This window comes from Hyaena hyaena, unplaced genomic scaffold (assembly GCF_003009895.1).
Source record: "Hyaena hyaena isolate Hyena2069 unplaced genomic scaffold, ASM300989v1 scaffold_378, whole genome shotgun sequence".
NCBI lineage: Eukaryota > Metazoa > Chordata > Mammalia > Carnivora > Hyaenidae > Hyaena > Hyaena hyaena.
In genome coordinates, this window is record NW_024081009.1 from 1,657,012 (window position 1) to 1,671,851 (window position 14,840).

The 14,840-nt window shown below is 54.4% G+C and overlaps 1 protein-coding gene across 1 annotated transcript in view; it reads left to right on the plus strand.

The window, feature by feature from the left end:
• The window catches only part of WNT9B (Wnt family member 9B), a 23,105-nt gene extending 18,866 nt beyond the window's left edge, over positions 1–4,239 (plus strand). Inside the window, exons 3-4 of the mRNA XM_039250662.1 lie at positions 1,981–2,246; positions 3,082–4,239. Of these exons, the coding sequence (XP_039106593.1) occupies positions 1,981–2,246; positions 3,082–3,138 (323 nt within the window). The 3' untranslated portion in view covers positions 3,139–4,239. The remainder of the gene's footprint in view (positions 1–1,980; positions 2,247–3,081) is intronic.
• The last annotated feature ends 10,601 nt before the right edge of the window (positions 4,240–14,840 follow it).

A 14,840-nucleotide genomic window follows, 5' to 3' on the forward strand; every position in this document is an offset into this window, starting at 1 on the left:
GGGGAGGAGGGGGCTGGGGAGGAGGGACCACTGGGGAGGAGGGGACTGGGGGGCTGAGGAGAACTAGGGAGGAGGAGGGCACTCAGGGAGGAGGGGTGGTGGGGAAGGACGAACTAGGGGGCCGGGGAGGACTAGGGAGGGAGGAGTGCGCTTGCTGGGGGGAGGAGGGCTGGGGAGGTGGGAACTAGGGGGCCGGGGAGGACTAGAGAGGGGGAGCACGCTTGGGGAGGAGGGGTGGCTGGAGGGAGGAGGGGTGGCTGGGGAGGAGGGCTCTGGGGGGCTGGGGAGGACTAGGGAGGAGGAGCGCACTTGGGGAGGAGGGATGGCTGGGGAGGAGGGGGTTGAGGAGGAAGGGGCTAGGCAGCAGGGGGCTGGGGGAGCTGGGGGGTCTGGGGACAAGGCCCCCATTTCTGCTCCCCTGGCCCCGGGGCCCAGGCCACGCTGCCCTCATGAACCTCCCACAGTCCCAGCGAGAAGAGTCCTAGGAGTTAGTGAGGCCCAGTCTTTCCCTCAGTTTTGGGGGAATGGAGGAGCAAGGCAGATACAGGCAAAAAGGAGGTCCAGCCCATTCCTGGATCTTGGAGGCCCCCACAGATAGGTGGACCCCCCAGTCCCCTCCCTCAGCGCCCTGCACACACACGTGCACACACATGCAAAACTAGGTGCAAGAACATATGAAGGTGGAAGGCCGGTGATAGTTGGCCAAATACCCTGAGATAGGCCGGATTCACACGTTCACCCGCTCACCTGTGACTTTGTGCATCACATGCATTGGTCCATCATTTCCTCCTTCCCTTCTTTTCACACCCGCCTTCTTCCCTCCTCCCCGCATCTTCCCACACGTCACTCACTAAGTATCTGGTGAAGCTCGCAGAGAGCCAGCCCCTGTGCTGGATGCTGGAGGCACAGAGCTGAAGGAGACCCTGTCTGCCCTTGGGGAGCTGACAGCCTAAGGGGGAAACAGGTCATTATGTGACTCTGTCACCAAGGAGCAAGGGCTTTTACAAAAAGGCAGTGATGGGAGCAGCTGGGTGGCTCAGTCCATTAAGTGTCTGACTTCAGCTCGGATCATGATCTTATGGTTTGTGAGTTCAAGTCCCACATGGGCTCTGCACGGTCAGTGCAGAGCCTGCTTGGGATTCTCCCTCTCTCTCTCTCTGCCCCTCCCCTGCTCATGCCTGTACTCTCTCTCTTTCTCTCTCTCTCTCTCACTCTCTCTCTCTCTCAAAATAAATAAATAAACTTAAAAAAAAAAAAGAGGCAGTGATAGCATATGGGAGGAGCCAGCTCTTTCTAGGCCAATTGCTCTCCATGGCTGGGGAAGGCCTGGAGCGATGCTACTTCCTCGGTGTTGCCGGCATCCAGGTACCGGAGAGTAGGCGGGAGAGAGTGGGTTTGTGCCCCAGCCTGCAAAAACACAAGAGCAGTGATGGTCCTGGAAGTGAGCCAGATGGTCAGTCTAGAACAAGTCACGCAGGAGACTCAGAGTCACTCTGTCATTGGGTCTGCTCCACGGTAGGCAGCAGAGAGTGACATTTCAGAGGCAGCATGAAACACAGGAAGCCCACAGAGCCTATTTCAGGGGACCAGGGGCCCCGTATATGGCGTTCAACTTGCTCACATGTGGGCTTCAGGTCAAGATCAGCGGTTTGGCCCCAGCTCTGCCTCTCAGCAGGTGCCAAGTCGCTTCTCTTTGCATCTGAGTGTTCTCATCTGTCCAGTAGAGGCAGGCACCCCTGTCTGCTGCCCTGGGAGTCTGTGCATACACTCCACAGTGAACTTGAAAGTTCCATCTAAACAACAGCTTGCAGTCTGAGTCTAAGGGGCTGAGTCACAAGGCTGCTCCGGGCCATGTCCTCAGGTCCATGTGACCCTCACCTGGCTCAATGCAGCGACCCCATCAAGCTCTTCTGCCCTCAGAGGGCAAAGGGCAGCCTCTGAGCCCACTCTCCTCCTCCCTCCCGGATTTGCCTGGCCCAGGTTTCAAGGAGACGGCCTTCCTGTATGCAGTGTCTGCTGCCGCCCTCACCCACACTCTGGCCCGCGCCTGCAGCGCCGGGCGCATGGAGCGCTGCACCTGTGACGACTCTCCGGGCCTGGAGAGCCGGCAGGCCTGGCAGTGGGGCGTGTGTGGCGACAACCTCAAGTACAGCACCAAGTTCCTGAGCAACTTCCTGGGGCCCAAGAGAGGAAGCAAAGACCTGAGGGCACGGGCAGACGCGCACAACACCCATGTGGGCATCAAGGTGAGCACAGTGCCGGGGGGCCCGAAGCCCCGCCCCAGGCAGGGTGCAGCGCCAGGGAGCAGGGTCTATAGGAGGGCGTGCCCCTCCACACACACACAGAGCTGTTCCAGGAGGAACCTCATCCCTTCGACCAGCACACCATTAGCAGGTGCCAGGAAGTGGGGGAGGGTCCCGGGCGGCATGGCAGGCTGGGCTAGGCGGCAGGTGGGAGCCAGGCTTGGGATGCGGCCATGATGAGGCAGAAGCATGTTTGGAGGGGGGTCTCCATTCCATGGACCATCCTTCCTGGACATCCTAGAAGCCAACATAGTTTGAAAACTTTGATATCGTGCAACACCACTTCTTCCTCCATTTTACAGATGGAAGGATAGGGGTGGGGGCCCCCCTCCTTAGCAGAGGACACACAGTAGTGGGAGGACCGGAGGGTAAAAGGCATCTGGGTCTATTGGGATGAGAGGCTGGGGGAGGCTAGTGTTCAAATTCTTTAGCAAATGGGATTCTGTGTCCTCATCACTGAGATGGGGTAAACCAGGGCTGCCGAGTTCAGTTGTGCATGCTTTCTACTCTACAAGAACTCTGGGCCAAGGGAAGGAGCTGGGGCTCAGGTCCGGCCCACATTGCTCTCCCCCAGGTGCGTACATTGGCCCAGCAGCAAGGTGGCCTTGAGCTGGTTTACACAAAGGTGGCATGTGAAATAGCTTGGGTCCTATTTGCCCCCTTCCCCCGTCCCTTGACCGACTTGCTGCCCCCCCCCCCACCACCACCGGGGTCTACACTCTAGAGGCAGACTGGTGCCAGGACCATGACCATGCCCGCATTCCCTCTCTCCTCGCAGGCAGTGAAGAGTGGCCTCAGGACCACATGTAAGTGCCACGGAGTGTCGGGCTCCTGAGCCGTGCGCACCTGCTGGAAGCAGCTCTCCCCGTTCCGCGAGACGGGCCAGGCACTAAAACTGCGCTATGACTCAGCTGTGAAAGTGTCCAGTGCCACCAACGAGGCCTTGGGCCGCCTGGAGCTATGGGCACCTTCCCGGCCAGGCAGCCCCACCAAGGGCCTGGCCCCGCGGCCAGGGGACCTGGTCTACATGGAAGACTCCCCTAGTTTCTGCCGGCCCAGCAAGTACTCGCCGGGCACGGCGGGCCGGGTGTGCTCCCGAGAGGCCAGCTGCAGCAGCTTGTGCTGCGGGCGGGGCTATGACACCCAGAGCCGCCTGGTGGCCTTCTCCTGCCACTGCCAGGTGCAGTGGTGCTGCTATGTGGAGTGCCAGCAGTGTGTGCAGGAGGAGCTGGTATACACCTGCAAGCATTAGGCCCGGTGTGCCCTGGGGGGGGGCGGGGGAGGAGGCGGGCACCACCAGGACCCCGTGGTCCTCGGCCACGTGGAGGCCCCCAGCAGGCACATGCAGCATGCACCTGCCTACAACGTCTGTGCCTGAGCGTGGGCTCCTCTCTCCACGGGGCCTCAGCGGCCTTTCCCTCCCTGGACACCCAGCAAAGAGAGGTGGGGTGGGGGGGACCGGAACTGAGAGTCTCCAACCATGCTGGATCAGGAGAGCAGAGCAGGAGAGGATGTGTGGGGGAGTAAGGGGGATCAAAGGAGGAAGGACTGAGGGTTTTTGAGGGGGTCATCTCGCTATCTCAGTTCCTCGGATGAGTGGCCTAGAGCCAACAAGACTGGCCCAGTGGGGCGCTGGGAGGCAGTGTCCGCTGGAGCCTGGCAGGGACGGGTCAGTCCAGCCCTCAGCCCTGCTCAGGTGGCAGTGAGTCCTGGGGGCGGTCACACGGCTCTACCACCTGGGGCTTTGCTGGACTAGAGGTGGGGGAGGGGGAGGCCAGGTGGTAGGGGCCATTTGGAGAAAGGAAAGCTTTCTGGGTTTCAGGGAAGACAAGTCAGATCCCTGCCCTGGAGCCTGGTGCACTTGAGTTGGCTTTTTTTTTTTTTTTTTTTTTTGAGACAGAGAGAGACAGCATGAGCACGGGAGGGGCAGAGAGAGAGGGAGACACAGGATCCAAAACAGGCTCTGAGCTGTCAGCACAGAGCCCGCCGATGCGAGGCTCGAACCCACGAACCGTGAGATCATGACCTGAGCCGAAGTCGGACGCCCAACCGACCGAGCCACCCAGGTGCCCCGAGTTGGCTTTTAAATCATGCACTGAGGCATCATTCTTGCCTTGAGAGCTGAGTTATCCCCACCCACTCGGACTGGGTAAGAGCCCAGTGAATGCGGGACGGTTAGGGAGAGCCAGCAAGTGCACTGAGCTTGCACAGAGAGACAGCGAGCCATTGCCATTTTCTGGATGTGGACCCTTTAGTCCCAGCATAGGAGAGGGTAACAGGCTTCTGGTTCGAGGCAGGGACGCAGGGAGCTCCGTTTCTCAGCCTCTCCTTAAGCCGGCGTTGATCAGCTCCCTGTGGCTGTGGTCCACTGTGCTATGAGGCCCCAACACAGCTGACATTCGTGACACAGAAGAGTTCTGAATCTGGTTACATTTCTACTCTTATAGCTATGCATCTAATTAAGGTTTGTGCCCTGGAGTTACAGGCGCAGCCAAGTCTCTGCTAAGCCTGGCTCCTTGGGGGCCCCCATCACTTACTAATGGCCCCCACTTTGGCCCTTTCCCGAGGAATAGAAGTGACTTGGCTAATTTCCTCTGATCCTGTGGACATTTCTAGTGCTACCTTCCAAGGCCCCATGTGAAAGAAGGAGAGAGTAATTGGTACATATATACCCGCCTGTCCGCGCGCACACACACACACACACACACACACACACACACACTCCTTGGACCTGCCAGGTTGAGGGTTCCCATTTAACAGCACACACGCTGGTTCAGAACCAAGACCTTCCAGGGGTCACTCTGCTGGGAGCTGAGTGCTTCCCCTGAACAGGGCCCACTGCCAGCCAGGAGGAAATGACCTCCATCGGGAAGCCCTTGGCCGCTTTGCCGACCTGCCGCGCCCTCTGTCAGCTTCCTGCCTCTCCGAACCCAGAGTTGCTGACCCTCCGCCGAAGAGAAACTTTGGAATCAGCTGTATGCTCAGAAACTACCAGTGCAAGCCCAGGAGGAAGCCCTGGGGCTCCCTGGGCCTCCAAGGGTGAGGCGGCGCCCTGGCTCTGGCGGGTCAGGGCAGCCTGTGAGGTGCTGGAAGGGCCTCAGGCTGCAGAGGTTCTGATGAGAAGCCAAACTTACCTGACACCCCCCTCGCTGGACTGACTTTGCCGCCCCAGGCAGCTGGCCCACATCTTGGCAAGAAGAACAAAAAGGGAAGAGAGAGAGCTGCTTTTCTCGTAGCTTCCACTCCCCCACTGTACGGAGACTCCTGTCCCTTTCTCTTACAGGTGCCCTCAAAGGTCCACCTCAGCCCTGCGGGGCCCCTGGGGACCTGTGGCCACCGACCCCTCCTTCTACAGCTTTAAGGGAAACACTCACAGGGTATTTTTTTTTTTTTTTTGGTCTACCTCACATATATAGTTTCTAGGGCAAAAGAGAATAATTTATATAGCGAAGATATATGAGAAAATATTTATGTATAATATTTATATAATTTCTATAGTTCATGGGCAGCACCTATGGGGTTTGGGTGTTCCGGGGGAAGCCATCCGGGGAAATACAATCTGGCCTGACCGGGGCTGCCACTGAGCTGTTTGCCGGGTGGCTGGGGTGTCTCTTAGTTTCCTGCGACCCAGCCTATCTCTGAGCTGGTGAGAACGCACCCTCTCTGTGCATAAGCCCTGGTGGGCTTGGGCCAAATCGTCCTTGTGAAGTTTTTGTAAATTCTCTGTGTGTCTGGGTCCCAGGCCCATCTTCTGCTCTGTCTTGCTCATAATGATAATGACAAGAAAGATGCCCACACTGTGCATTTGTAAAGAGCACTTTGGGTCTCCAAAAACCCTCTTGTTCCTTTGATCTGGTGGGGTATCCCTCCTTATCCCCATAATGTGGGTGGGGCTTCATTACTGTGCTGGGTGTGCACATGCGGCCCAGAGACAGAGTGCTGTGCCCAAAATCACACCGAGGGGGCCGTCCGATGAGGATTTATGAAATTCCACACAGGCCAGGCACAGTGAGAGCTGACTTGCCCTGAGCCCAGGAGCCCCAAAGCCCGGCTACACCCTGAGCCCAAGAGCCCGGGGAAGCAGCCACTCCCTGGCTGTACGTGACCCTGGCCTTTCCGACTTGGACTGCACGTCAGCATTTCTCCAAGTGGAGTCCTGTGTCTCTGGGGCTGGGACTGCCCAAGAAGCCCGGAGAGAAAAAGACCTCATGGAAGCCACTCCAGGGGTGGCCAGAGAGGCTTGGGCTCCATCACAGGGCCCCTCCTGGCCCACAGGTGGATTTCGTTTGCTCCCCCATCTCTTCAAAATGAATTGTTTCCCCTTGGATTTCTGGCTTGTCTGGTGAAATCAGTTGTGCTCGCAAATGGGGCCACGTTCTCACCTGGCCACGGTCAGGGAGCCTTGTTAGGCTGTGTTGGACGGGAATGGGGGGGGTGCCAGTGGGCCAGGTGCCCTTGCCCCAGTCGACCTCACTCATGGATGTTCCTGCCTGGCTCTTGTGGGCACATCGTGTCCGTCCTCCCGTCCAGATAAGCCTGGAGTCCCTGAGTCTTTCTTTGCCTGGCAGGCAGATCCACAGACAGATCCGTGCCTTCCAGGGTTTCCTTGTCAACAGCCATGAAGTTCAAGTGCCTTTTGTCTCAGCACGATTTAGAATTACAGTGGAAGTTATCATGTATCGAGCACCTGTTATGTCCATCCATTCAGTCAGCGAATACTTAGGGAGCCCCGACTGAGCGCCAGTCACCTCCTGGGTGTTGGGGTGCAGCAGCGAGCAAAACCGGTCCCTGCCGCGTGGGGGGTAACACTCTAGTGTGGGGAGAGACAATAAACCAATAAACTCCACGTCAGCTATTGGTACCCACTTTGTCTTGATTTCTTGCAAAAACCCTGCATATTGGACACAACCGGTAAAGGCTCTTGGATGCCACTTAGGAAGCAGGGATGTCAGGCTTTGAGCACAAATCTGCTGGTCTTCAAACTATGGCATGTTTCCTCTCTGGACTGCTGCCTCCCCTCAGAGATAGGTAGGGCAGGAACGGATCACCCTCTTTTATGGATTCTGGGTGATCGAGGCCTAGAGGAAGGAAGGCACCACCCAAGGTTACATGCTAAGTCAGACCATGCCAGACAGAGCCTGAGTGGCCTCCTGGAGTTGATAAGTATTTCTAGTGCCCTCATCCCCTGGCCAGCGATGCAGGTTGGGGTGGGGGGAGATCATGCAAAGCAGGAACTTTCAGGGCCTTAAGGCCCAATAGAAGCAATGGGAGACACAGCTGTGCAACGGTTTGGGTCCTCTAAGGATCAACCTCAGGGTTCCTCTCTGGCCATCCTGCCTTCCCAGAATGCTTTGGGAAGCTCGTGTCCTTAACGAGCACTGCTCCCAGGGGTCTGAGGAGGGAGGAGGCCCCTTACTGAGCAGAGCTCAGCAGAGAGGGCTTGGCCCCTGCCCCGGCTCGCCAGCCCTGCTGGGATCCACACCAGGCCCCCCGAGGGGGAGACAGAGGGAGGTCCAGTCTGACTATGAGTGCACCAACACATCCACCTGCGTGCCTGGCTACACGTCCACCTGCATGCCTGTCTAAGCACGTTCTTTCCAGCCAGTGCTCCTCAGGCCCAGAGCGCCACTGCTTCCGCGCAGTGATGGAAATGTCCCCGCAGAGCCACACGCTCCAATGTCCCAATGGACGTCTTACCTGTTTTCTTTTCTTGTTTCTTTTTTCAAGTTTATTTTTATTTATTTTTGGGAGAGAGAGATAGAGAGCAAGCAAGGGAGGGGCAGAGAGAAAGGGAGACAGGATCCCAAGTGGGCTCTGTGCTGTCAACACAGAGCCAGACACGGGGTTGAGACCACGAACCGTGAGATCATGACCTGAGCTGAAATCAAGAGTCGGCCCCTTAACCGATTGAGCCACCCAGGCGTCCCTTACATGTTTTCTTACTTAAGCCTCACAAGGCAGGCAGCTTTCTTCCCTTTTTACAGATCGGGAAACCAAGGCACAAAATGGTTAAGAGACCCACTGATGGCCACATAGCTCCAAACTCTACATTTTTTCCACTCTATACTGCCTTCAGCCTCCCCCCACCCCCTTCTGCTCCTGAATGTACACTTGTACCCAAACAGGCCCTCAGGCCTCTCCCCCCTTAGCTGCTTGGTAAGGACATCTCTTCCTGGGGATCAGTGCTTGCTAGACAATCACTGGGTGGTACTTTACCCATGGTGCCTCCCCTTTAACAATTTTGTTTTAATGTTCATTTATTTTTGAGAGAGTGAGCGAGACAGAGTGTGAGTGGAGGAAGGGCAGAGAGAGAGAGAGACACGGAGGCACAGAATCCGAAGCAGGCTCCAGGCTCTGAGCTGTCAGCACAGAGCCGGACACTGGGCTCGAACCCAGGAAGTGCAAGATCATGACCCGAGCCAAAGCTGGATGCTTAACCGACTGACTGAGCCATCCAGGCGCCCCTGGTATCTTCCCTTTTGAAGACATTTAGCTGCATTTGCTGTTTCTCTCTTTCTCTCTATACCTACATATTTATTTTGTCGAACTATTTCTGAGAACATTGCAGACACCAGGACACTTAAGATACATTATTACATGTCCCCTAAGAACAAGAACATTCTCCAAAAGAACCACAAGGCCAGGGCGCCTGGGTGGCTCAGTCGGTTAATCATTCGACTTCAGCTCAGGTCATGATCTCGTGGTCCGTGAGTTTGAGCCCCGCATCAGGCTCTGTGCTGACAGCTCAGAGCCGGGAGTCTGCTTTGGATTCTGTGTCTCCCTCTCTCTCTGCCCCTTCTCTACTCACACTCTGTCTCTCTCTCTCTCTCAGAAATAAACATTAAAAATTTAAAAAATTAAAAAAAAAAATAACCACAAGGCCAGCATCACATCCAAGACACAATATTATCTACCACACACTCCCTATTTAAACTTCTGCAGGTGTCCCTCAAAACATTCTTTTTAGCTTTTTATTTTCATGATCTGAGACCCACCAGGTCCTCTTGCATTGTATTTTGTTATCCTGCCTCTCCAGTAGCCTAGAATAGTCTCCCTGCCTTCTTTGTTTTCATGCCATTGATATTTTAGAGTGCAGCCCTGATGTCTTGCAGAATGCCTCTCCATTGAGATTTTTCTGATTGGTTCCTTATGACTAGATTCTGGTTAAACATTTTGGCAAGAATGCTCCTGGGGTGATGTGTATCTTTCTCTGTGCAGGCTGTCAAGAGCCATGGGATGTCCCTTTGTCAACAATACCAATGGTCTGGGGGCGTCTGGGTGGCTCAGTCAGTTAAGTGTCTGACTTTTGACTCCAGTCATGATCTCACAGTTCGTGAGTTTGAGCCCCATGTTGGACTCTGTGCTGACAGCACAAAGCCTGGAACCAAATTTGGATTCTGATTCTGTGTCTTCCTTGCTCTCTGCCCTTTCCCTGCTCATGCTCTGTCTCTGTCCGTGTCTCTGTCTCTCTCAAAGATAAATAAGCATTAAAAAAATTTTTTTAAACATTACCAGTGATGTTGAAGTTCATAATTTGGCTCAGGTGGTTTCCACCAGGTCTCTCTGATGTAACGTGTCCCTTTTCCCTTTATGATTTGTGATTCATCTATGGGGTGATGTTTTGAGACTACATAATATCTTGTGGCTCAACAAACATTTTACCCAAAACTTCCAGCATCCACTGGGGTCCTTGTCTAAATTTATTGCAAATGGTGATTTTCTCATTCCATCATTCCCTGCCTATTTTGTAGTTAGCTGCCTTCTTCTTCTTCTCCTTCTTTTATTTTGAGAGAGAGAAAGCACAAGTAGGGGGAGGAGTAGAAAGAGAGGGACAGAGAGAGAATCCCAAGCAAGCTCTGACTGTCAGCACAGAGCCTGACTCAGGGCTCAAACCCATGAACCGTGGGATCATGACTTGACCCAGAGTCATGCTGAACCACGAGATCATGGCACAAGATGCCTAACTGACTGAGCCACCCAGGCACCCCATGGTTAGCCTTCTTCTGTAGAGAGTTTTCCCTTAGTCCTTACCCCTGTGACATTCCTTTGAATCTTCACAATCACCCTGCAGAGTAAGGGTTGTTACCCCCATCTTGCAGATGAGGAAATTGAGGTTCAGGGGTCTCAGGCATTGGCTGAGTGAGTGGCAGAGCCAGGATTCAAACTCAGGCCTTTCTCATGTCTGAGCTCTCACCCACTGCCCTCTGGAATCTTCTCAGATTTCTGGGTTTCCTTTCCAATGACTCAGATGCTCTGAGCAAGGGTGAGGAGCAGTGCCTTCTCCCAGTAGAATTCCTGTAGCAGGTGGGGAGGCCTTTAGAGCAGCAAGGGTGGGAGAGGGGTGGTGGACAGAGATTTCCTCTCTTGAAAATCATGTGCCGGCCTTGTTCCTGCCTCCCAGGCCCACCTCCCACCTTAGAGGCTCTGCCGTGCTGATGGCCCCATCTTTGCATCCCTGAGGAGCCCCACTCCTGCGGGCCATGCTCAGGTCTTCACTGGGTTCCTGGCTCTGTGGAGCATGACTGTGGTGACCCCAAGTCCTAGAGCTCGTGAGGGGGCCCAAGGTCATTTACTCTGCTCCACTGACTCCTTTTTTTTTTTTTAAGAATTGTATTTTATTGAAATCTTTTTTGGTTTATTTATTTTTGAGAGAGAGAGAGAGAGAGAGAGAGCGAGCACATGAGTGGAGGAGAGGCAGAAAGAGACCGAATCTGAAACAGGCCCCAGGCTCTGAGCTGTCAGCACAGAGCCCGATGTGGGGCTCGAACCCATGAACCGTGGGATCATGACTTGACCCAAAGTTGGTCACTTAACCGACTAGGCCACCTAGGTGCCCCTCCACTGACTCCTAAAGACATGTGGAATGATACCACATCCCCTTGTCCAGCCAGCAAGCATAGCCTGCCCAAGCCCTCCTCTGGAAGAGAAGCTGTAAAGGACCAGAGGGATGGCCCGTGATTGGAGTCCATTCAGGAGTGAGAGCTGCCTGGGGTGGGGAGGGTCCTCTGTTTCTACCTTGTGCCCTTCCCATTCATTCTCCACTTCTACTTTGCACCGTCTCTCACCTGGGGTCCCTTCATGTAACTGCTCACGCAGCAGACTTGCATGCTAGGCTTGTGCTGGGGTGCCGAGGAGACAGGCCAAGGAGACAGGCACTAGGTGTTAAGCTCCGTGAGAGATGCCAGCCTGCACTGGAAGTCCAGGGCTGCTGCCCCGGTCATCTGCTTTAGCCTCCACAACAACCATAAGGAAACATCTAAACATGATCCCCATTTTACAGATGAGGAAACAAAAGGTCAGAGAGGTTCCCTGCCATGCCCCAAGCCCTACAATGAATGACAGCTGGCCATTAAACAGCCCCTTCATGCCTCGTCTCCCAAGTGCAAGGCACAGCCTGTGCAAAGGCCAGGGCACCAGGGTTGGGGTGGGGGGGAGAACGGTGGCATCAGGAAATTTCGTGGATTCAGTGTGGCTAGTGGTGACCCTTCCCTCTCACTAGGTCCTCCTCCTCCTCATCTTCCTTCTTTCCTCTCCCTGTCTCTCCTCCCTGCATACCTGCAGCGCTGAGGCTGACTGCCTCTTGGGTGTCGGATCCCCTCTACCCCCCGTCGCTCCTCTAGTCCTCAGGGGCTGTGAGGCCCACATTCCTCCCTGGCTCTCTCGGTCCCATTAATGTGTTTACGCTGGAGCGGGCCCAGGGGAGTGAAGGCTGGACTCTCTCCGCCCTGCCCCCACCGTGGAGAGTGGACAGGTAGAAAGTGGAAGCTGGTGGGAGTCGCAGGAGATCCTGACCCAGAGTCCGAATTCCTGCCCCCGTCTGAACAAGTCCCAGGCGGCCAGCAGTAGCCCCCACGTGCCCGCACCCCTTCCCGCACGGCCCCTCCAGCGGCTGACAGACCCTAATCTCAGCTGTCTTCACGCAGCCAGCCCTCTGAGCCTGGGGTCACCTGACGCCAACACAGTTTAATTCAGAAGCTGATTTCTGCTTGTTGGCAACATGTCATTTCTGAAATTGCTTTCTCTGCCCAGAGGCGGGAGATGTCAGAGCCACGCAGGTGTTACAGCGCTGTGGCCCCCCCCACCCCCCCACCAAGTTCAGGAAGGATTAAGGGGCGTGGGGGGGCGCACATTAGATCCTCAAGCTCTGCTTCTCATGTTTCCCCCAAAGCAGGGGGGTGGGTGGCAGGGACGGAAGATGCTGGCTGGGAACAGCCTCGGCTTTCCTCTCCAGCCCAAGATCAGAGGCCCAGAGTCGGATACGTGAAGTTGCTGTTGCTGCTATTGCCAACAATATCAACAGTGCATTGTTTGGAGCCCATTCTATTCAGGTGCCAAGCACCATGGAGGGCGCCTCTCGTGCACTGCCCAGTTTGAATCATAAGACAGTCCTCCAAGGTGATGTCCTTCCCTGACAGCTGAGAAGACAGGAGGTGGGGGGAGGCTCAGAGAAGTTAGATGACTCACCTGAGGTCACACAGCAAGTATGTGGCAGACCTAGGACTCAGATGCAGCGAGGGCGACAGCTAGACTGGGATTTGGGGGTTTGGGAAGAGATGGGCCACGGAGCTGGGGAGGCCTTGGGGGCTGATTTTGATGCTTGCTTCGTGGCTTGGCCTAAATATCTTCAGTGAAATTTTCCTGCCTTTTTAACTCTCCCATTTCTGCAACCCATCCAGTAGTAGGGTTTTTTTAAGTTTATTTATTTATTTTGAGAGAGAGTGAGAGAGAGAGAGGCAGAGAGAAAGGGAAAGAAAGAGAATCCAAAGCAGGCTCCATGCTGTCAGCACAGAGCCCAACGCGGGGCTCGATCTCATGAATCGTGAGATCATGACTTGAGCTGAAACTAAGAGTTGGTCGTTTAACCTACTGAGCCACCCAAGCGCCCCCATCAAATAGTAGTTTGCCCCCTCATTTACACTGACTAAGCATTCTGCATGTGCCTTGATTAGCAAATATCTCTCAATATTGGCATCCTTTGTTTTCTTGGATGAATGAATGGAGAGATGAATGAAAAACGAGTTGATGAATCTTGCTCTTCGTACTGATCCCCATCCCCAGGCCCCTCCTTCACAGCGCCCTCCCAGTGTCCTCCAGGGCGGGCTTCCTGTTACAGGCGGCGCCATGTCCCTCCCTGACACAGTGGCTCTTCATTGGTCACATTCCCTGCCGTTTGCTCTCCTCCCTTTCCTTCCCCTCACTCCCTCTTGCATCACTGTCCCCACTCTCAGGACCCCTGACTGCCCATCCATCAGTAGCAAGGCCATGCAGAAGCCCAAGCCTGCTGGTCTCCTTATAAACATGGCGCCTGGGCCAATCCGTCCTCCTGAAGGAGGTCCTCACCCCTCACCTCCACCTGCTTCCTCAGGGTGAGCTTCCCCTCTTTACTGTCCCTCCAGCTCTTCAGAGGACCCACGGCTGTGTGTACTTGACCCTTGGCCTGGGCCAGAGCTAGGACCTGGCCAGACTGGCTGGTGTAGAGCCCAGGACAGACAGAAAACTGTCCTGACCCACCTCACACATTTCTGGCAATGATATCAAGCATTCACTTTTGTCAAAAAGCTTTCATAGTTCCCATTTCATTTGAGTGCTGGTATAAAACAGTACCAGCTGGACGAGGTAAAAACAGGAAATACATCGATCCACAGAACTTCAGACCTAAATGGGCTCTTCCCATTTTACAGATGAGGAAACAGCCCCAATGGGAGTAGCAGCAATAACATTCTGAACGCAACATTGGGGTCAGGATTGGGCAGGTACCAGGGGGCTTTCCAAAGTGGGGAGACATTCTATTTCTTGACACATGACTCTTCTTTTGCGATCATTTATTGAGGGATACTATTTATGTTCAATTACCTAGTAGGGCTTATTTATTAAACATTTTTTTAAATGTTTATTTATTTTTGAGAGAGAGAGAAAGACCGTGTGAGCAGGGGAGGGGTAGAGAGAGAGAGAGAGGGAAACACAGAATCCAAAGCAGAGCCTGACGCGGGGCTTGAAATCACAAGCCAGAGATCATGACCTGAGCTGAAGTTGGACACTTAGCTGACTGAGCCACCCAGGCGCCACTACATAGGGTTTAAAAATGAAATCAGATGGAAAAAGCCTAAGTGTCCATCAACAGATGAATGGATCAAGAAGATGTGGTTTATCTACACGATGGAATACTACATGGCAATGAGAAAGAGTGAAATCTGGCCGTGTGTAGCAACATGGATGGACCTTGAGGGTGTTATGCTGAGCGAAATAAGTCAGGCAGAGAAGGACAAATACCATATGTTTGCACGTATAGGAGGATTAGGAGGAACTTAACAGAGGAACAAGGGGGAGAAGAAGGGAGGAAATGGTGGGGGAAAGGGAGAGAGGCAAACCATGAGAGACTCTTAAATGCTGGGAACAAACTGAGGACTGATGGGTGTGTGTGGGGGAGATGGGCATGGAGGGGGGCACATGTGGGGATGAGCACTGGGTGTTATATGGAAACCAACTTGACAATAAACTATTTGTAAAAAAAAAAATGAAATCAGGATCAATTTCACA